The 23,763-nt window shown below is 37.3% G+C and overlaps 1 protein-coding gene across 3 annotated transcripts in view; it reads left to right on the top strand.

The window, feature by feature from the left end:
* Positions 1–23,763, top strand: part of SHOC2 (SHOC2 leucine rich repeat scaffold protein) — a 64,826-nt gene that overhangs the window by 31,506 nt on the left and 9,557 nt on the right. For all 3 annotated transcript variants that reach the window (XM_051800463.1, XM_051800461.1, XM_051800464.1), the window contains exons 3-5: positions 7,525–7,662; positions 20,036–20,166; positions 22,943–23,131. In XM_051800463.1, coding sequence (XP_051656423.1) covers positions 7,525–7,662; positions 20,036–20,166; positions 22,943–23,131 — 458 coding nt within the window. The remainder of the gene's footprint in view (positions 1–7,524; positions 7,663–20,035; positions 20,167–22,942; positions 23,132–23,763) is intronic.

Below are 23,763 nucleotides of genomic sequence, written 5' to 3'. Positions count from 1 at the left end.
TACGAGGCTTAACCTGACTCCTTCCCCATATCCAGCTGTTTTTGTATCAAGGATTTCCTGAGTCTGGTGCAGCTTGTCTCTTTAGTAATTCTCAGTACAGTCTTCTTCCATAGGCTTGACCCTTTTTTTCCTTTAAACTCCTATAGATGCCTTTCATCCTTAGCAAGGTCCACAAGTTTGCTTTGAATGCTGTTCCTGACTAAAAGGTCATTGTTACACAGATGTTGAAAAAAAAATACATACACACACACATATATATATATATATATGTATATATATATACATACCAAGAGCAAAGCAGAACTTACCTATTCACTTGACTGTTCAATCTCTGGGGGCACCCATGAAATTAAACCTTAATGAAAGGGTTTCCATATGAAAGCTTTGCCAAAAGACAGTCTGGAGGGGTAATTGTGGAAACGAGTTCACAAGGTGGGCACCATCCTCATCGCCTTATCTGGTAAATTGTCCATTCCCCTGAGATCAAAAAGTTGAAGATTAGAATGGAAGAATGTGAATGCCTTGGTGAGTCAGTCAGTCAGCATGAGAGGGATGAAAACCAGAGGAACTGTCTTGGGATGAGGCCAAGCAAATGTTTCAGTTTGCAGGCTGTTACTTAAGCAAGCCTTTTGCATTTCTTGTATTTGGAGTTTTATTGCATTTCTTCATATTTCGTTGAAGGAATTGTTCTGCAACAGTCAAGTTGGTAATATTTTCCTTGCAAAGACAAGGTTGCATCTTATACCGGTTTTGAATATTTTTGTTGTCTTAGCACACATAGCTCAAATAGAAATAATATTCTCAAATAGAAATAATATTCTCAAATAGAAATAATATTGTCAACATGGTTGAAATTACATTTGCATAGTTTCTGCAAGTGTTTTGAGTCTCCAAATATTGTATTTTCTGTCTGTGAATGCAACTCTTATTCTAAGGAGAATCTGGTCAGGGCTGTTCTGCAAGGGAAATATTTTTAGAATGTAATTCGGGGAATCTGCCTACACCAGACTTGGAATGTCTTTGAGATTCTCTTCTGTTCTTTTCTTCCCTCATCTACCAATATTTAGATCATTTGTGGTTTCTTCACTGCTTCAAAACTTTTTTTGTAACACGTACACCTGTTTGGTTTTCAGTAGCAGAGACAGATGTGTTCATGAACCACATGAGTTCATGTCTACTCACTCCATGCTGAATATGGTGCCTCCTTATTAAAATGACCTGTTAGTAGAAAAGTTTTCAGTGATGCTCTAAATTTCATTTCTCCTTTTTATTAACAGACCTGACAATATAGAGAAATATTTATTTACATTATTTGTGTCTAAGATCTCCTTTTTCTGTTTCAGCAGTTTGAAGGAAAACAAGTTGTGTTTCTTAGTTGACCTGTTAATGTCTGCAAACAGTGGTTGGGAATATTTTTATATATTTGTATTCTAATGTGATAAATGCATGAAGTTGTGAACAGAATTGGAATAAATATAGGCATTAATACGTGTGTGTTCTTCCCTAGAAGTCAGAGAAGATCCAGTTTGCTTATTTGATCCAGTTCTGGTGGTTTTCTTGACCTGCAAGAAAGGTTTAGAACTCGATTTTGGCCAGCTTCAGCTTTGGTGTCTGGGTTCTGATTCCTGTGAAAGCTCTTGTGGGGATGCAGTTTTGTCTTGTCAGCTAGTCAAATTCCTCCTGATTACATTTTCTTCAGACTGGCTTTAGGATAATGATTAAGTAGTCCTGCCTTTTTGATCTACTTGCAGAGCTTACTGGGATGATGCCCCAAGTGTAATTCCAGTAAATACTGACAGCTTGTTAGAAGTCCAGCTTTTTTTTTTAATCAATACTGCAATTATTTTAACTGTTTGAATACTTTCATAAGTGCTGAACAGAGGCAAATAATCGCTTCCCTCAGGCTGACCCCTTGCTGATGTAGCCTGGTAGGTGGTTAGCCTTTATTATTTGAGAGCTTGTTCCACACTCAGAATGGACAGGATCCCAGATGTTACCCCAGATGCAGCATCACCAGAACCCCCTGGTCCTTCCCTGCAGAACTGTTTCTCACTGGCTGGTTTGAGGTAACCTCTTTACAGGGTTATTCCCTGCTAGATGTAAGACTTTACTTTTGTCTTGGCTCTCAAATGAGGTTCTACTGTCCACCTCAAACCCCGCCTTGAACCCTTGCTAAGACTGTTTGAGATGTTGTTTGAACATGTTTTTAATTTTATTTATATTTGTTATTTTCAGTTATAAACAATAAATAAAAAGTGTTTTGCTGTTGTCTTGTTGAAGCTTGTTTTAGACCAGATTTTGAGTCTTTCTTTTCAGTTGAGCTTAATTTCTGTGTTTTTGACTACTTCCCACAACTAGATCCTGTTGTGCATCCTGCATATTGTAAATAATATTACTATGCTTATTTTTTACTAGCATGAGTGTTTTAACTTTGGTACATAAGTCACTTGTGACCATATTAAAATTTAATTCTTTCTACTCAGTAACTCATCTGTGTAAGTTATAGATGTGCAGTAATGATTCAGAATAGCTCTGACTGCTTACCTGTTCTGTTGGGCAGTTGGTAATGCACAGCAAAGACCTCAGGCCGTCTGTCAAGTTATGTGCTCAGATTTTATCTAGAGAGAAAAGATTCTGACACTGTAAAATTGTTTTAAATTTTTTTTTCTGAAATCAAGACACTTGTTCCAAAGAGTTTTATAGACTGAAAATTCTTTTTTCTTTTTTTTCTTTGCCAGCAGAGAACATACAAAGTTATTTTGTAACTTGTTCCCAACATTGCTGATTTGGGATAATTGATCTTTACAAATTAACTTCCAACTAGTGTTCTAACACACCATCCTGAAGTCCCACTAATATTTGCATTCTCCTCTTCCTTGTACTTTCCATAAGAGTCTTGATCCTCTTGCTGTGTCATCTGGCCCAGGATTTATCATGTTGTGAAGGATTTCATAATTTTCAATCTGCTTAAGCATGGGAAGGCCCGGCGTTAATCCAGTGGAAAACAGGCTACATTACAAATTGTGTTTGCCATCCAAGAGTGGTGCCCACTGAGTGAATTAGTAGATGCTGAAGCCTCTTTGCTATTGACCTATATACTGTTTCCATGCATGACTGTTAATTTGTGTGTACCTTAATATTTTTTTTAAGAAGCTATATTTTGTGTTTTAAATGGCCAAAAAGAATTTTCAGAGTTATGTAAGTCAGGGCATGTAGCCTGGTTCTCTTTTCATAACAGGCTTTCAAAGTTGGCTATGAAATGGAACTATAATTCTGCCTCATTATGCAGAAAATATTAGTCATTTCATAGTGCTGGCCTTTTCAGCAGGTATATTTAGCTTTGTTGTACTATAACATTTATTCTTTGTGTGTATGAGAACAGCAGTGACGTGATGGCTCACCCCACCTCTCAAGGATTCTTGAGATGAATACTTAGCTGTATTTTTAACAAGTTTTTTAACTGGAAGATGCTTGGAGTACTCACAAACTGTTTTCTCTGAGAAATACCTGTACATTATGGGAATTTTTTGTCTTGTAGAACCTTTTAAAATACAAATTTTTAAAAACTACATGATAGGATGTAACTGACTGTTTTATGAAAGTTATGCGTAGAGAGACTGTTTAATGTATTTCCTAGGGCATTGCTTCTACTTTAAAATCTTTATTCACCACTGTGAGCTTAAGTCTTGTCTGTTTGGGACAAAAAACAGACAAGAAAAAAGTTAGTTCATTTTACCTGTGGTTAGTATTTCCCTAAAGTAGTACTTCTCTTCCTGCAGTGATTTTGGGTGTTTGAACAATCCTTTAGGGAAGTGATGCTGGTGGTGTATCCTGTTCACATGGTGAACAGGAATGGGTTTTTCTTTAGGAAACTGCTTTCTGGTTAAGGCTGATTTTGATCTGCAGCACATTTCTAGTGGACGTATTTCTGTTAAATCAAGATACAAATGTGTTTCAGCAAAGTTTGTGAAGTACACCAGAAAAGTGAAAATGTTGATTCTTTTAATACGAAAAAGATCATGAGCTCCTTGCTCATTAGCCATTTTCCTTTTTGTACCTGCACAAATCTTTGTTTTAGGAAAACTTTCATTTTGATTTTGACATATGCTTCTTACCCTGGCAAAACAGAAATGCCAGATTTCAGTTGTATCTTGGTGAAACTTATTTTCACCTTTTTTTTTGATAAGCATTTCCTTCAGTACAATTGCTGCTGTTCGGACAATAAGGACACTTCCACTCACTGGAACATCGGCTCCTAGGAAGAGCATTATGCAGATGGCCTTCAGTTTGGCCTCTTTGTTCTTGCAGATCATTATTTGTTGTATAGATTGTTTCTGCCATGTGTTTATCCTGGTGTAATTTCTGACAGAGCTGCTGTTGTTCAGCAGTGCTGTGCAGTGTGTTCATTCGCAGGACAAGTCCCAGCTGTCAGTCGGTGGGGAAGGAGCTGCCCCTGTTCCATAGACACTGGTCTGGCAGCGCCCTCTCTGTGTCCAGAGGGGTTCTCATCCCTTGTACTGGGATGTTTTCATTAGTGCTGGTCATGTTACCTGCAGTGTTCCTGGTACTCAGACCTCTGCATGCATAACAGGGAGCTGCTCACTCAGGAAAAGAGAGTTTAAGGAGAAGACAGGGCAGATGGTGCTGGTTGGCCATAGGGCATGACCAGCATTGGTGTGTAAGGGACTGGACTCTTTTATTTCCTTATTCCCGTGTTTTCCCACACTTGTGCTTCCTAAACCACATTGATTTCTCCCTTTCCCCTACCCTAAATATTCCATAGCAACTCTTACCATCCAAAGTTGTTCTTCCTTGTACCTCCCAGTAGATATTCAGGCCCCGCATACGTAACAGCTCTCACTCTGAGGTGCTCCGAAGAGCTTTTCCATTTACTCACCCTCATGGCTCTCACCCATACTTGGACAGCCTGTATTTAGTTTCTCACACCCACAGCTGATCCTCTCTGTGCCCTTGCATGTGAAGATGAGTCTCCGCAACATGACCTGAACATATTTCACCTTGTTAAGCATATTGGATGTACGATTTTTTTTCCATATGTTGTGGACAGCAACAAGAGAAATGTGCCTCAAGTGCTTTTGGTTGACTTGCACGCTCTCTGTATTGTGTCTCAGCAATTCCAGTTAAAGTATTAAAGGAATTTCAGCGCCAACAGCATTTCATCTCCCTTCTCCTTCTATTGTTAGAGGGAAAAAACCATTTTGGTGAAATGCTGTCAAACCATAAGTATTCTTATGTCCAAGACTAAGATCCCTTACTGAGCAATGTGAACTAAAAGCTGATTATTACAATACCTTCGAATTTGCTTTCCTTAAATTAGTGTATTTCATGACAGGGCTTTAACTTTTACTTGATTTCTGCTCTAGAGTCTAAAATTTGCCCTCAATCTATTTTACCATTCCAAATTTTTATTAAATGTAATAATATTAAGTATGGCTATCCAAATTAGACCAAAGTGTCAGCTTGCCCTCAGTTGACTAAAGAGACATAGGCATCGCTTTTCTTGTTTTTCCTCCCCAGAATTAGCTGGTAAGATGTTTGTTTCAAACACGTAGCTTGCTGTTGTCAAAGTTTTCAGCAGGTGGAAAAATGAAGCGCAGCACATGTTGCTGCAAAAATCCAAGTATTTCTTCAGCTTCAGCAGATGTAGAGTGGGAAGAGTCAAGTAAATGAGAAATTGGTGCGATGAAATGAAATTTTTGCCATATTTCAAATTTGACATCACTGGTTATGGTCTGAAGCGAAAACAAATGAAAACAGCAATCATGAAGTGAAAACTACTGTCCCGAAGTGTTTGAAGGTTCTGGAGTTATCTTAGTAAAGTTTTCTGGGGCTCTTTTTTTTTGTGTTTGTTTTAAGGGAGGGATGTTTTTCTTCCTCAAACTTTTTGTCCTCCTTCTATTGCCTTCTATGCTTTACCCACTTGTTTTCATGAATAATAAAAAGATGCCCCTGCTACAGACCATTAACTCTTGCTCAATTTTTTCTAGCATTTGCTTTCTTCTGCATGTTAATGGCATTGACCTGTGTGGTTTATGCAGTGCTGGATACAGCAGGTTTGACTATTGGCTCTGGTTGCCTGGAATCACTTGAATGCTGTGTAAGGGAGGGGATACTCACAGGGATGGAGGAGCTACTTAACCACCACCTTTATATTTCCACTTGCCTAGTTTCTAGAAAAACATCCCAATTTGGGTTAATAAATGCAGGAAATAAGATTATTTATATGTTAACAATCTAAGAAAAATGGAATAATGAAACTGTTGAGGTTGACTTTTTTCCTGGCTTTTCACATTTGTTCTGTGATATGTAGTAAGTATTGTGGCTACATGATGCCTGCAACTCAATACAGAGTCTGAATTCATAAATATTTTATGATTTATTAAGTCACCAGTTGTGATTATCTGCTGGTCTAATGGGTAGACATCTGACTCTACACATCAGAACTTGCCCAAGCTAGTCCTGCAGGCCTGTGGGAAAATCCTTAAAGGATTGTGTCAAAGATACACCACAAGCTTAAAAATAAACATTTGCTCCTCAAAAGGCATTTGCTCCATTTCCAAGTTTGTTACTCACTGAGTCATGCTCTAATACACAATACAGTGACCTCATCTTTACTGGATGGAGTTGATGCTGTTGGAATCACATGCATTAATTTCACCTCCATCAGATACAAAAAACACGAAAATATACACCTGTGTTCCTGCGCACAGTTGTTTGGGTTTTTTTTTTAAACCCAGAAAGGTTTTGCTCAGAACACAGTGCGTTTGTCATTAAAACAGGTGAAACTACTGTATGTAGAGTTGTGCCTAGCTGTGCTTTTAAATTTATGTGTCAATGTCAGTAATGAAACAGTTCAGTATAACGTAGTTCTAAACTCTGAGGAAATCCAAATATTTTCTTAAGGTTTAGCAGATAGGCCTTTTATTTCAAACTTTTATTTGCTATAGATTGCTTGCATACACTTTGCTTGTCATATGTTGCCTTTTTGTGATGACTAAAAATGATTAAAAATAACACTCGGGATTTTGGATTATCTAGGTTGTCAGCCACATAATTGTTATGTATCTTAATTGTTGATTTTATGTCTGAAGGTAATTATTGGTATAAAAACAGACCATAATTTCTCAAAATTTAATACAGTTCATTTACTCTGTGGTGTTTTAAACTTCTGGTCAGCCTGAAATAAGTGTGAGGTATAGGTTTTGTACTTGTATTCCATAGCTTGAACTGTCAGAAGAAAATCAGTCAATAAATAAGATGTATTCAGAGAATCTATAAAAGCTTTATCTGAGTTTTTTCAAAATTATTGATCATGTTTTAGATCTGACTGATGAAACTATGGTCCTGTAATACTTTATTTTATACGTGTAATTTTATAGTAGCAATAGCTTTTTTTCAGCTTATCCCAATATCTGTCTGATTTTGTTAATCTCTGTGTGGAGGTCATTATCTATAGCTGTACATTAAAGACCTTGATGTTTTGGTTTTCTTGTGTGCTTTTAGGTGAGTTGTGTAACCTCATAACGCTGGATGTAGCGCACAATCAGCTTGAACATCTTCCTGAAGAGATTGGAAGCTGCACACAGATCACCAACCTTGACTTGCAGCACAATGAGCTCTTGGACCTGCCAGAAACCATAGGTATGTGTAGAGGCTGTAGAAGGGAAAATAAATCACTATTTCAAAATGTTCAGTAAGAGGAATAAATTTAAGAATGAGTATTTGGTTGGTGACTGTAGAGAGACTGGTGTTCAGCTTAAGGCAGCTTTACACTTGAGAGTAAAAGCAAGGTGTGCCTGTTACCTTAAATTGTCTAAGAGTGAGAATACAAAAAAAAAAAAATCCATCAATTCTAAATCCTAAGGTGTTCTGTGGTTGTAAGAAAATGGCCATTGGTTCTTTGTTCATTCTGTAATAAAACAGCATATAAAGAAATGAAATGCTAGAAGATTTGTAGTTGAAGTGTAATACTTTGGCAGATAGTTTTAACTAACATCTTTAGCTAAAAAAATAGAACTAAAATCATAAATGTTTTAAATTAATTATGTATATATTATGTTCTTTGGTAGAACATCTAAAAAACCTTCCAAGTCCACAGAATTACCATGCTCTAATGCTACGGAATACATGGGGTTTACCACTTATATTGGGAATAATGGACTAAGCTAAACAGTTTCAGAATCTGACATAGGATGAAGCAACAAAATATGACTTTTGCTGTTTCACTGAGTTTTAGTCACATGGCAGAAAAAGATGGCTGCTGTGATTAAAAAAGACAAAAAACAAAACCATCATGATTTTAAACTGTCTTTGTCCCCAGAATATACTCAGAAGAATGGATGTTATCAGTTAAACACTATTTAATGTTGAACATCTCATGAATGTACTTGAAGGTGTAGTAAAGTGAATGAGCAGAAGCGCGAGGAACCACTTAACAACACTCCAGCTTTTCTTCTAGCAGTTAATTATTGAGTGTGGAGCTACTGTTGCTTTTTATTGAGAAAGTTTGACCTGAACACAGTTTTACATTGATGATACATCCACTGAAATTGAACTTTTTTCCTGGATTGATGGTATTTTCAAACTCTGGAGATCCCATTCCATCTGGAATTTGCATCTAACTTACACAATTCATAAGCACAGCCTTTATTTTTGTGGGTATTTTGTAAATCTAATTGAAAGTTGTTTACATAAAATTTATTGTAGTGTTTGTGTTATATTTAGGAAGCAAGTTCTCTGGATAAACTCCTGATTGTGGGAAAAATTCTCTAAGCAAGTGTGAGATTTCTGTTGTCAGGGCTTAGAGACTACTGTTGTTGATTCTTGTGCATACGGTAGTACAATTTACTAAGTTGTTTAGTCACTGGCAGTCACTGAGCTTCTCAGAGGACCAAAAAAAATCTCAGTTGTAATATGCTGCAAGACTGTGCTTACAGGGGAAAGTCTTTGGGTAGGAGAGGCAGTTGAGTAATTTGTGATGGATACGAAATTGCTCACTATGCAATCAAGATAGTTTCCACTGAACTTTCTTCAGAAAGTTTTTGTAAGCTTAGGTGGTTTCTACTGAATCAGGTTCATACCTGGTTGGACTGGATTTTTGCCTATTTCCTTTGTTTTGTTTTTCCCTTGCATTGTCTTTATAGTGTTTTGAAGTTACTTGTTTTTAAATGTATGTAGTTGTCTATTAACATACTTATCTGAGCTGAATATCAATGCTTTAGAGCTCAATAAACTACCAAAGACAACTGAATAAGGGTAAGAGACAGCAGTGAGCTGTGGTGTCATTAACCTTACACTGGTTCAGTTTTTGCTCCACTGGAAAATATCTCTTGTAAAAAGTACATTAAAAAAAAGTTAAGTATTTAAATGAAAACTTAAAATCAGAAGTCAGCGTTTGTGCTACGCGCAGTTCTTAAACAGAATTTAATACTGAAGGGAAAAACTTTAGGTTCCATCTTAAATGATAAAGATCAGCCTACATTTATGCATGTTGCAGAAAAGGCAGCCGTAGCCAGTTCAGCAACATTGGCTTTATTTCTTAGTCATCGCAGTTTTGGTTCAACATATTAAAGCAAGTTGTGGCATGATTTTAGATTACAGCCTGCTTTGTGGTTAGAATTGTTCAGTGAGAAACTTTGAGTACTGAGAAAAACCCAGCGAGTCACTGGCGCGTGGCCGCCTGCGTGCGCAGCCGTGGGGTGGCCTTTCCAGCTTCTCCATCTCTCACTCCAGTTTCTCTCTTCCCTGCTCATGGATACCTACCTGCTCTTTGGCAAAACTGGCTTTTCCTGCTGCATTTACATGCTTCCAGGTTTCAGGATGCTCACAGTATATGTGCTGCTAATGTTTCCCCAGCTCAGTCAGACTGCTGGGGGGTTGCAGACCAGGGACAAAAAAGACCAAGTACATTTGCTCGTTATCAATATTTAATGTTCTGTGAGCCTATGAGCCTCCTGTTATGGACCAGACTTTCCATTACTGCCAGGTCTGTCCCCTCCTCTCCCACTGATACCCGTTTGATGGAGGCCTCTTTTTTTCTTGAGAGGGATGCTTTTTAAAATCACGCTGCTTTAAAAATCAAACAGCCCTTCTCTATTTCTCCCTCCCCACAAAAAGGACTCCTTCCCTCATCTCCCTCTTAAAGTCACTGCTGGACTAACTGTGGTTTTGCCACAGAAAGATTTCTGCATCTGCCAGATGAAAAGAAAAAAGCTTTTTCTAACTAGCAGAGTGTACTGAAATGTGCCAGAGCTGAAGGGACGTTGAGAGTGACATGCAGGGGAGTGGCAGGGAAGGGATTATGCATCAGCAATGATTACAGAGGTAGCAGAGCCAATATACCCACTCTGTAAAAATACCAAGTTCTTGTTTCAACTAATGCTGTAGAAGCACACTTTTGTGCAGTAACAAATGTCGATTTTAGATATTAGTTGTCAGGAAGTGACCTAATGTCTTGCTTTATAGATACTGGCTTAATACATTCATATCTGTATTTCTCTTGATTGAAAATTGTAAAGTACTTTTTATATTAGATCACTTCCTGTAAGAAAAATGAGCTTTGTGGAATGGCTTGGCACATTCCAAGACTCTCAAGACTAGAATTAAAATCATAGTGAGATCTTAGCTGTTTAGTGTTTTAGTTGCAGATTGTGCCCCCCTGTATTGTGGTGGTTTTTTTTCCTTTTGGGGGGTGGTGGAATTATTATCTTTTATTTACACAGTGTCTTATCTCTGTATACTTAGCTGGCACACTAATATTCCCAAAAGATATATAAAAACAGGTGAAGAACATACCATTTATATTAAAATTATTAATTGGACTTTTGAGACAGAAAACAAATTTTGGGTGGAGTAAAGTGTTTTTTAGGATTACAAGATAGTTTAGATAATTTTGTTCTGCAAATACCGTATTGTGAGTATTTCCTCTTTAAACTTTTAATTTTAACATTCTGTACAAATGTTTTCACAGTTTCATACTTAAAAGAGCAGAAACACTTACTTGAGAAGGAATTACAGCTTTGAAAAAAAAAAAGATTCTTCCTCTGCTTTGTAATTTTCTAGTTTTGTGTGTTTACATGTGCAGTTTGATTATAGTCAAATGTTCCATACTCACGGACATTTAAGGCAACAAACATTTTAATAAGAAAAAGAATAGTCAGTTGTAAATGTTCCAAAATTATACTTTAAAAGCACAAAAAATTCCATCACTGGGCACACTTTCCATTGTCTGATGTAACACTGTTCCTAAGAGATGGTTAGGAAAATGAGAGGCATATTTACAGCACTGCACTACACTCCTGCCCTTCGCTGTGGCACATCAGCTCAGAAGCTGAAATCACAATTCTCATGAAAGCAAATATTATGTGGAGTAGCTTTACCTTTTTTGCAAGTTGAAATTGTGCTCCAGACTAGGCTTTTAACAAGTTTATCCCCAGTGTACCTCTGAGAGCACTGGAGTGCTTTTTAAACATACAGTTGATAATACATGAAGCGTTGTTGACCAGAGCCAGACACATGGAATTGGAACAGCTCAGGTTATGCAAAATGTGGTTGAGAGCTCTAAGTCCCTACAAGTAAAGATATTTCTGCAGAAATGTGGAACTGCTTTAAAATGGTATTTTAAATTTGGCAGGCTTAGCAAAAACGGGAGTCTTATTCTGAAATGTCTGAGCACCTGCAGCGCCCTCAGTGCTCAGTTGTGTTCCTACACAACTGATGGGTTTGATGTTATTAATTACCACTGTTCTGATGGAGCAGAGTGCAGAGGCTCCTGCTCCAGCTTTCATGGCAATATCCATATTCTTAACATTTAAGTACATGACCTTGTGCTTTGGTCTGTGAACACTCCGTACTTTGAAGCATTAAGCCTTTTTCCATAGGCTCACATTGGGAGATCTGATCAGCATTCAGTGGTTTGTCTGTGGTTTGTTCTTGGACTGTGCTGTTAATGAAACATCTTTAATTGAATTCTGCTAGTACTGGGCAATTGCAATAAACTCAGCCTTTTTTTAATATGAAAGCAGTGGCTCCCACTGTTATACTCTAATTTTGCTGTTATTATAGGCCTTGGTGGTCTCAAAAGGAAAGAAGCTTCTAGTTCTTTTAGGCTTTAATTCTAGACTTAGTAGGTGTGAAGCAGCAAAATTGACTGCAAAACCGCAAGTGGCAGGAGAGGGCAAGTGGGAAGTGACTGCTCACTGCATCCTCCAAGACTGGAAGGCAGGGATGAGGCAAAGCTGTGGGTTGTTGATCTCACAGTGGTGAAAAGCAGAGCTTGGGATGGGTAGGGAACATCTGGGTCTCGGTGTTCGCACAGGTTGCTGTAGATGATAAAAGCTCACGGGGTGATGTAGCAGTTACGCAGAAGAAAAGTATAACATTTGGGAAATTCTAAATTTTTAATTCTGAAGTTGGGAAGTCACTGAACCACACGCTGCTGAATCTTCCCCCAGCTCTTCAGGAAGTTTTGGGATGTCTTTTCCCCTTTCCTTAGGTTCTTCTCTTGGTAGCTGGTGTTTGGCAGCACTTTTTTTTTTAACTGGAGGGAAGATACTAAGTGGAATGCTGGTCTGTGTGCAGTAATTCTTACATTCCTTAATTAGCTAAAATTATGAATGTGTATTTTTGTGTCATACATTTCATATGTTCGCTTTATATAGTAGGGCTGACTTAAAAAATTAAACACATCTTTCACTTGGGAAAGGTTAATGTTTTTACTGCATTGCCAGTTAGGTATAAACTGCTCTTATAATGTGATTTGCATTTATATAAATCTTTAATTTCACATAAAGGCTTTAAATAGTAATTTGAAAAGAGAAAAAAATACTACCAATGAAAAATTAAATAAATTTCGGTTGTTTTGTGTCACTGCTTGCAGGATGACTTAAGTAAAATGCAACACTTCCATTGGTAGCCCAGAATAAGGTCTGGGTCAAATACTTTTGAAGTATTTTGAAGGTCAAATAAGGTCAAATACTTCTCACTCTGTTGCAGTATGAAGTGGTTTTGTTTTTTTGTATAATTTTCAGCTAATTATAACTTCCCTTTTTTGTTTTCATTAATACATCTCCAATGCAAAGCCAGTGCAGTTAAATACATATGTATTGTTTTCTTTAAAGGTTAAGCTGGCTTCTGTTGGCTTATCAATTTCGAGTTTATTGATTCAATGTGTACCTATGAAAATATTTTTTTATGTTGTATTTTGGTTGGATATTCTTCCTGGTAAGATTAGGACGGGGACAGTTTATTTTAGTGAATGTGTGTACCATCACATGGTAATTAGATGCAGAGACCAATGTGTACAGATATATTATAACTGCAGCTCAGCATTTTCAGAATGATTTGTATACTGCAGGAAGAAAAAGCCTATAATCTTATTTTCTTTGTGTGAGAACAAGGCACAAGGGAAAAGTGATTCAAGGGAACACATCAGAATTGAGACAAGCAGGTCTGTGAACTACGTGCATTTTGATGCACGCATATTAAATGAATTTTAAGTTGAATTTTCATTGCTTGGTTTCAGGAACATGTCACTAAGAGTTTATGCTCTGCCTTATGCAGGTGTCGTGTGCGTTGCATGTCAGGGACTTGAACCTCTGTTGCTCAAGTTTTACAAGCATCTTGTGTGCACCTTTCACACATATACAGTCAGCAGTGTTATAGTCTTGAATCAGAGCTGGAAAATAACTGGCTGCTGGTATGGTCACACTTTAGCCTTAATCTTGAAATAATGAGGGAAAGCTTGTCTTTGGATGATACTGTTAGACTGAAAATAGAGAGAACTCTGCTCTCTTCAGATGATGTTTAAACTAGGAGGGGTGATAGAGAGTAATTTTAAATTCATGTTAAATAGCTTTCTAATAGATAACATCTTTATGAGAATTCCTAGAATTCGTGTAGGGAGGATAATGCGCTTTGGTTTGAGCAGGGCAAAAAATGATGGACCCTGCTGACCTTGGTAATTTGTGAGACCTACACTGGCCTCGTATATCAGGAGGTATTGGGGGCTGAAAAGAAAAATCAAAATACGCTAAAAGCCACTTTACTACTAAAACAGTAAAATTAAGTCCAATTGTGTTGTGTTTAACTATACTTTTGCATTTGGAAGAGTATAATTACATTTCATGCTTTGGCTTTAGTAGTTGATAGCAACGATCAGGAGGGTTTCTCTTCTCTTCTGCAGTTTTCCTGAAAAGTGTTTGCCCTCCCAGCCCCATGACCCTTCTGTCACCATTTGCTATTTCTCTAAAGCATCAGCCTGTAGTCAGAGCATATTAAACATTAGGGATGTATGGAGTGTAGAAAGGATTTCATCTCTCTCAGATGATGGCGAGTTTAAATTTTTACAAACCTATAGGCTTCAGTTTAGGAAGGGGTTGCCCCTTGATGAATGATGCACGTGATTTTGTTCTCCTTTCCTCTGCAACAAGATCACTGAGATCCCTTTTGGAGTGTCTTGTTGGACCAGTCACTTAGTGCTATTGCCCTGTTGGACGTTGGCAGACTGTCTTTGCTTGTGGAATGCAACTGAAGGTTAAGACACTTTATCTGAAGCCTTTGGTTTTACTCTACAGCTATCAGGGGAACCAGTTTGCTTTCTGATAAGAGATTAGATTAAACATGCCAGCAGCTCCTTTCACCTAAAAATCTGCAAAACACTTAGACAGTTGTCACAGAGTATGGCTGACATCTGGAAAAACTAGTATAGAGTAAGTACAAAGTGTAGTGCAGGCATCTCCTGACTCACAGCTATTTTAGACTAGGAGCACTGCTGCAGTATTTGAATGTAGTGTTTAATGTCTATCCATAGCTGGCCATCTCTAGCCTGTATCTCATATACAATTTGAAATTCTTTTAAGGCCCATAGGTCCCACTTCCTTTGCAATATACTCACTGAAGTCCTTTTGGCTTTTTCTTTCATACTGTCATCCTTATTATTCTTACTCCAAGATTAATGCCATGTGGTGTATTAAATTTAATTCATGTATGTTTTGTTTTGTTTTGTTTTTTAAACGACATCAGGGTTAATTTTTTAAAAAAAACCTTCTAATTAATTTTGGCTGTACATCTTGCTTTCTATTTGTTAAAAATGACACCTGGTATCTTTTGTATGCAAACCAGCAGTTTCTCTTTGTTAGAAGAAGATCCCTCACTGAATTAAGTGAACGGCGCTCTATGAAGTAATGTGTGGTCCTGTAAAACATGTTCTTTAGTAGGTGGCTACTCAGTGCGTGCCAACTTGAGTCAAATAAAAATCTAAGAATATTTATAGAATTTAGACCATCAGAAATACTTAATAGTACCGTGTGTAGCAAGTCCTTGCAATTTTCTATTGCGTGATGAGGTTAATTTCTACTTTTGATTATGATCCTGTGGAGTTTTGATGTGCACAGCTCCTGTAAGTCCGGTTTATGTTTTTAATGCTATCTGCAGAAGTTTTCTCTAGTGAACAGATTTTTAATTGACCTGATGCTTTTGGTTTATTTAGAAGAAAGCAACCGATCCTGATAGCAAACTAGCTCAGTGAACTAAGTTCTATGAAACAGAGTAATTAGTTTTAGTAATGCTGCAGTAACATTTCACAATAATAATGACCCTTCATCTAAGGATTGGGAATTTGAAGGATTATTTTAACTAGGGGAGGGAAAGGAAGAGGTGTGGTAAACCTCAGAAGAGAACATTTGTCATTCCCTTTAGAAGCACTGGTGGGACTTTGGATTAGGAATTTGTATTTCTTTGTTATCCAACATTCCAGTTCTTTTTTTCTCTTGATTTTGAAATATTCAAAAAAGAGATGTATTGTTTCTACTTGGTGAACCACTTTAGGTGGTCTTTCTAAAATGTGTGGTTTTTTTAAGTGTGGTTTCCTGCTTTATTTCCAGCCTTCCCTTTGTTTTGGGGTTGGCAAACACCTGTCTTTCCTTTGACTATTATTTCTGAGGTACCTTTAATAAAGAATTTAATTTAAATGATCTATTTAGAGTCCCTTTTATTGTAGTAGAGTCTAATTTAATGTTTCTGGATTTGCATGCTTCCAAGTATTTTTAATTAATTTCTGTGTAAATGAAACAGCTAATCCTGAGAGAGACATTCAGTCACTCCAGTGAAGGGATTGTGAATTCTGTGCTAAGGTTGCTTCAAACCTGAGAGCTTGGCCAAGGGGAGACTACTGTTGGGTGTTAATACTCTGCTGGTGCGAAAATGGACCGGAAAGAAGGCATCTGTGTGAAACCTGATTCCCAAGAGTGACTGTGCACACCAAAAGTTGAACTAAAACAATTTTTCAGTGACTTTCTTGGGCCTGGTGTGAGTTTAGGGCTTAGTCAGGCTTGACTATCTTATTTTTAGAAGTACCAATGAATAAGGCAGGTGAGTTTACAAGGCTTTTTGTAATGAGCTCTCTAAGAAAACAAGTTGGAAGGGGTTTTACTTGCTGCTTTTCCTGCTAGTAGCTGCTTTTGGCTTGTGGTTATCAAACTGTCATGTTGATGAACATCTAGTTCTGTGTTTTCTGAGTCACTGCCTGCAAGAGGATGTTTTAAAGGAGCTGCTGAGGTATGGCTTCAGTGACAAAAGTACATCTGCAAATGATCCTGATGACAGTCTGACTGAGTTGATGATGATCAGTTGTTGCCTTCCATGCCTTTTTTCTTAGCCTTAACCTGACAGCAGAGTACCTAATGTGCTGCCATCCCAGAAACCAGTAGCTGAACTGGAAATGATAGAGATGAGTGCAGGCACTGTAAAGTGGCTCCAAATATGAGTATCAACTAGGTAACCCTGAGCTCAGGGAGCTGGAAATGGGATCACTTGATGCACAAGGTGTGCTATTTAGCAACTTGTGACAGCCTCTGTTGTAAACTAGAGTTTGTCACTTGGTCTTTGTGTTGTTATCCAGCTGACCAGCAGCTGGCCTGTGGACCATGGAGCCAAAGATTAACATCATTATTCCAAGCATTCATTTTAAAAAAAAAAAGTAAACTTCAACATACTGAACAGAGGGAAGAGTTCCAAGGGTCGTCCTGTTTTGTGAAGACAAGACTAACATTTGTCTTGTCCAACCTGTGAAGATTAAAACTGATAAGGGTTTTTCACTTCATTCACAATGAGGTGTGAGTATAAACTCTGAGGATGAAAAAATACAAATCTTGTTGACAGAAGACTAAATGGCAATAAATTGGCTATAAATAAATTTTGGCTTGAAATGAGAAGGTGGCCTGTGCTGCCTCCATCAGCTGGGTGCAGGACAGGCCTTCCAGGAGCAGCGGGAGAGGTGCTACTTGATGAAGCTTCAGCTGAAATCTTACTGGTTTTGTTCTCAGGAATTAACTGTATTTAGTGCTGCGGTGTGTAAAATAGTCAGGAGGAATGTGGTACATGCAGGATGTGTCTTCTGTTATGCCTTTGCATGCCTTTCCCATGGAGGAGAAAGATAACTAGTAGAGAAACAGTGATAAAGTTCCATTAAGAAATGCTACTTATGATAAGAAAAAAATTACTGGGAGCTGCTATTTATGCCTCCTTTTTGATAATGTCATGAGGATAGCCAGCGTGTGTCATTCTCTCCTGGAAAATTATGGTACATTTTGACTTTCTCTAATGGCTGCCTTGTTTAATTTCTCTGAAATGCCACATTGCTGATAGGAAGGGATCCATATACATACAACCTGTGCTCACAATCTGGGAACTGGCATAGCAGTGCTGTATTGCTAAGCAACAGTTGGCATCATGCTGTCTACTTCCCTGCTCATTCTTTTTGCCTGAAAAAAAGCGGATCAGCATCTAGCTCAAAGTTTAAATAGTGAAAAACAATAGTAGGTTGATGTCTTATTTTGTGTAAAGTTTGTTATTACTTTTTTAGTAAAGCATTAAATAACGATTCAGAGAAATGCAGTCAGGATGTGTTCATCCCTAGGATGGAAAATCCTGGTGATCTTGGTACCTTGATGTTTGTTGTGTGAAATGAGGCCAGTTTTCTATTCAGCCGGGAATGCCAGATCTCACAAATATGGCATGAAATAGCTAAGTTATGTACCAATGTGTATCTTTATACTAGTGGATTTTAGCATCAGAATAGGTCTTAATTATTCTCTTTAGTACATATAGGCATTGTAGGATTTAACATGAAAAGATGAAAGTTTGTGCATTGGAGAGCAATATTGATAGCTCTGGATTTTAAATGTGGGGGTTTTTGGATTAAGTGAGGATTTTCTTTGTCGCTTCTGCAAAAGTTAATTGCATAGAAAAAAAGCACTTAAAGAAATATAAATAAAAATCCTAATAGGAGATACTACTAGTTAAGTAATGCTGGGTGGCTACCTGGTTTGACTTTAGTTATTGATGGTACTAAGTAAAATTTGTTGCCAAGCTTGTTAGCTGACTGTCAGATATGCACTGAAAATTTATCCTCTTTTCTTTCTTGATTTGTAAGATGTAGATAACTTTTGTGCTATATAAGGGTTTTTGTGGGGTTTGGGTCTCCCCTCCTGCCAGTATTTTGGGGGGGGAGGAGGTGTTAGGTTTTTTTGTTGTGTGGTGTTTGTTTTTTTTTTTTACTTTCACTGCTCTTGTGACTCTTCATTTTGGTAACTACAGCGAATCATACAGCATTCCCAATTTCCAGTTTTTATTAACTACATTCCCAGCTATTTGTTGATGTAGGGGCATTTTTAGAGTATATTTTGACCAAGCTCAGGAAAGAGATATTTTGCTACTTGCTTTGTTGAAAATTTTCCTCTGTCTAGCAGACATACACTACATTTACTTCTTCCTTTGCTCTGTTCCAGTAACCTTTGTATAAGTACATATGCATAGACATTCATACAGCCTTCATTTAATGAGTAGTTAGACTGTACATGTTAAGATCCTTCATATTTCAAAATTATTTCTGGTTTTTCATGGTTTTTCTGGTATTTCTGGTTTGTTAAATCTTATGTTTATTTTCTGATGTATCTGTCTGGTACTTCAATTTGCAGAACAAACTTGCTGTGCCATGAGTGGTTGTAAAAGTGAGTGTAAAATAGCAAATGTTTTGCAGGGAACTGATAGTGTGAACGTTTTCCCAAGCTCCAGTGGTGTGAATTACACATTACAGATGAGTTACAAATTACAGACACCTTTTTTGACTGTAGGGATGAGCCAGAAGACAAGTTTCTTTGTACTATTTGCCAGCTGACTTTTCAGTGAAGTTCAAGGTCTTATTACCTGCAGGAGAGGCTAAATGCCCCAGTACCCTGTAGTTCAACAACATCCTTAAGCAGTTGATTTTGCTCTTTAGTACCTCTTAGATGAAGTTAGAGCTGGGGCTAAAGGGAGCTTCAGATGGGAAATTTTCAAGTTGGTATTTTTTCCTGACACAAAGACATATCAACCAGGACCATCAGCCTGGCAATGTTTAAAAATATTTTTACGGGCATAATTGTCCAGATTTTTGCAGACTTCCTCCAGACTTTCCCTTCAGTATCACTCAGAAAACCTGAAAGTTTTGGGATTTTTCCTATCACTTTTTAAAAGCTTTGTTGCTACTGGAGAATGGTAAAGTTTTTTTTTTTTTGTTTTGGTTTTTTTTTTCCCCCTGTAGAGGACATTGTTTTGCCAGGACCTGAGCTGTATGATGTATGCCCAAGTTCTGGTAATATGAGTCATGGCATTGAATGATACTATCCATAATTGGGAAAAGTAATTTTGGAGACATCTGGAAAATGATAGCCTGTTTTGTTGGTAGAAGGATCAGGATAGAAGGACTTCTACAATAGTACATAAGCCTTGCTTGGTTACTGTATTATGCACAACTTCAGAAGAATATTTAATATGCACAATCTACTTCTGCATGGTTGACTTCAGCATTGGAAAGCACTGGAATCGATGTATCTCTTGTTTTGGGATAATAGTTCCCTTTTGCCATATGAAATTTTGAAGTGTAGAGTGTGAAACAACAGAAGAATCAGAAGTCAAACCTTATTCCATGCCTCTGTGTGGTTCTAACAATATATTAATACCTGTTTTCTACCTGTAGGAAATCTGTCCAGTCTAAGTCGCCTTGGCCTGAGGTACAATAGGCTGTCAGCAATTCCGAAGTCTTTAGCAAAATGCAGTGAACTTGATGAACTGAACTTGGAGAACAACAACATTTCTACTTTGCCAGAGGTGAGAATTAGAAGGAGTGGACCAGGGAGGGAATGCTGCTGTAGGGCATCGGTGTTTTGTAAGGGGAGTGGAACACGTGAAGTGATTTTGTCTTGCATCCTAACTTTGAGGAATACCCCTTGTTTTAATCTACACGTGTGTAATGTGAATTATTGCAATTCTGTACATATTAGGTATATCATATTAGTATGGAAGAACTAATGTCATACAACTTCAGTCAAAACTGGGAGCAACATGAGATTGTATTTGCTGTCCTGTCTCTTTAGAGAACCTTAAGTAATGAGTCCAGTTTCCCCCAGTTCAGCTACATAAGTGTTTCTTAGTGTTTCTGTTTTATGAAGCATTAGTGCCTGAAAATAATTACTCTGATAACAGAAAAAAAGATCGATGTGATTGTTTCTTATCTTGGATATTTATTCCATTTCTTTAGAACCTTTTAAAATGAAGATTTCAGGACACAACATAAAGTTTATAGTCTCTTCTGTTTTAATGATGATCCAAACTGCTTTCTTAAACTATCATTTCCACACCCCAAAATTGTATAAATTACTATTATAAAATGAGTTAAAAGGTTGTCTAAAGATGGGTATATGGAACTATATAGAAGAAAAAAAATAAAATGCATTTGGAGTTAGGCAAAGTACTTATAGTAATGAATTGCAGTGAGTGACTACTTTCTTTCAGATATGTTTCTGAACTCTGCAATGATAGACTGAAAACAGAGAATTTAATAAGTATTTGGGCAACACTATAATTTAAGAAAATGCTGCTGAGTGAAAGCGACCAGGGCTTTTAAGATGAGAACTGAGCTAGCCCACCCCACCCAGAGGTGTTATAAAAACAACTATGGCATAATTACAGAAAGCTAATGTGAGGGAAGATTACTTCCCTTCAGTCATAGTACAAACCTCTTTGTGACTGTGCTGCCTTCTTCAGGTATATTTGCCAACAATATGTTAACACTTAAGCTGCTACCTTGCACAAGTACATAGTTTATACTGTAATCTGTTCAAAATAAAACATGCTGTGCTATAATACAAAGAACTGTACTTGTAGAAGAAATTTCTAAATTTCAAAACATAGCTGAAGCTGCTGACACAATGACTAATAAATATTTTATCTTAAAAGGACGGGTGGGGAGAAGTCAGCACTGCCACAGCTCTCATAGATGTAAGAGCATTGTTCTCTTTGTACTGCCAAAGCTCCCTTGCTTCTCTTCAAATGTGTTTAATTACTCTAGGCTATTACAGTGTATTAGCTAACATATTTTTGATATTTTTTTGGTATGCAAGCAGACTTCAGAAATGGCTTTTTGAAATGCCAAGATCCATTTGAAGCAATAAAGTGTGTTAGTAACAGAGCTCAGGGACTGCCTAACCCTAGGACAAAGAATATCTGTTAATTAAAGTATAGGTAGAAGCAATATTTCCTTATCAAAGATTATACTAGCTAATGATTAGGTTAGATTAATACTGATTTGAAAATCCATTATTTTTTCTGTAGGGGGAAAAGTGTTTCACTGATACTTGCTGAGGTGCCCCCAGTGTCTAAAGTTTTAGCCATGACATATAGACAAGTCCATATTTGATCCTGTTTCATTTACAATAATGTTAATAAACTATTTATAAAAGTAGCCAAAGCTTTCCTGGTGGAACAGCAAATCCATGTTTTACACTGAATATAGCACTCAAATTGCAATCCAGCAATACTGACATTAGGAATATGGTTGGAATCATTATCTTGTTACCACTCGTTCCTGATTGCAGATGTTGCATTATTTATGGTATGTAATGCCATGCATAAATCTCCAATTTCTGTAATACTTAATCAAATAGGGCTGAATTCAAGTTGGTGTAGTAATAAGCAAAGGTGGCACTTCAGCAGTAATTTATATCTCATTATTCAGCTCCACAGTTCCAGCAACGTGCTTGGCACGTAACTGACAGATAAACTGAGATATGTACTGCTGAGATTTCAGAATCTAATTAAACTCTGAAGAGAAATTAAACTCTGGATTCAATGGACAACCAGAGTAACTCCAGGCTTCTTGCTTTTCATTTCTTAAGGGGGAAAGGAAAAAAAAAGGATGGAGTACTAAATACTTAGGAATATTTTATAAACTGGAAAAAAACATGGAGTTTCCAAACCCTTCCCATTCTTTTTGTCTGTTCTGTCTGATTATCTGAAACTGTTACGGCCCAGCCTGATAAGAAGCTTCTACCAGTTGTGATCACAATACGGATTTTTATTAAATTAACAAAGATTTGCACTGGAAGTGTCAAAGGCCTGTTGTGGAAGCCAGTGCATGAGGCTGATACATCTTTGGGCCCCACTCTCAGCTGTGGTGTCAGAACTGGGTGAGCAGCAGGTGGGCAGCGTTGGCCGGAGCTGGGACTGCTGCTCAGGATGGACACGCTGTCCCTGCACTCCTGTAGCAATGTGTCATTACAAAGATTACTTTCAGAGGATAAAAGAGTTCCAAAATCTCCTAAACTTGTGATTTTAAATGTGGTACTTTTTTTTTTTTTTTTTTTTTTTTTTGAATGTTTCTGTCAATATGCAGGGAGGAAGGGGGAAATAAGGTAATGACTGATGACTGTGAGCAGAGATTGTTGCTGATGGAAGTTTTATCAAATTTAACGCTGGTTTGTGTGTTGCAACACTTAGGGGATGGAATTGAGGGGGGAAAAACATTTCTAATTAGACCCATAAGGGAAGTGAGATGTATTCAAATAAATCTGTCCTAAGTTCCTGGGTGGTTTTCTTCTTTCTACAGGGTCTTTTATCCAGCCTTGTCAAACTGACTAGTTTAACACTGGCCAGGAACTGCTTCCAGTCCTATCCTGTGGGTGGCCCGTCCCAGTTCTCCACAATCTACTCTCTCAATATGGAGCACAACCGCATCAATAAAATCCCCTTTGGAATTTTCTCTAGAGCTAAAGTATTAAGTAAGCTGAACATGAAGGTGAGGCACAGAAAACATGCTACTGTGTAAAATCAATGAGGAACACTGTTTGCTGCTTCATGAATTCTGGCAGACTTAATGATATAAGGAATGAATTTATCACACTGAACTGGATGCTGCTGCTGTCACATACAGAAACAATTCTGTATGAGTTAAAAATTGTACTATCAAGATGTTATTAATTTGTCTTTATGCTTTTTAGTTAAGATTTTGTCACATTTGCTTGAGTTTGAACAATGAAAATAAGAAAGTTGGTTGCAAGGTTCTTGAGTATTCATGTGGGACACAGGCATGTAGATAAGTTTATTTCTCCCTCACACACTGTTACAGTTTAAATTACAAATGAAATTATGTAAATTTTTTTTTATGTATTCTTTCAAAACCTAAGTTTAGAGACTTTGTGCAGCAGTTGTACAGCACAGCAAAAGAACTTTTTAAGTGTGCTATATGGAGTGAAGAGAAGTAGGGAAAAGAAATGGTGTTTTTCTATGAATAGATTTATTTCAAGTTCTTAAATTATTTTAAAAAAGAAATGTTTGAGCAGTAGCTAAGATCAGCTACTGTTTTAGAATATAGTTTGACACAAATGGAAGCCCAATTTGCATTGACTGGTTTTTATCATATACTCATTT

This window comes from Manacus candei, unplaced genomic scaffold (genome assembly GCF_025592945.1).
Source record: "Manacus candei isolate 608988 ecotype Guabito, Panama unplaced genomic scaffold, ASM2559294v1 h1tg000050l, whole genome shotgun sequence".
Lineage (NCBI taxonomy): Eukaryota > Metazoa > Chordata > Aves > Passeriformes > Pipridae > Manacus > Manacus candei.
Note: the sequence above shows the minus strand (reverse complement) of the source record. Positions and strands in the feature narration are given on the sequence as shown.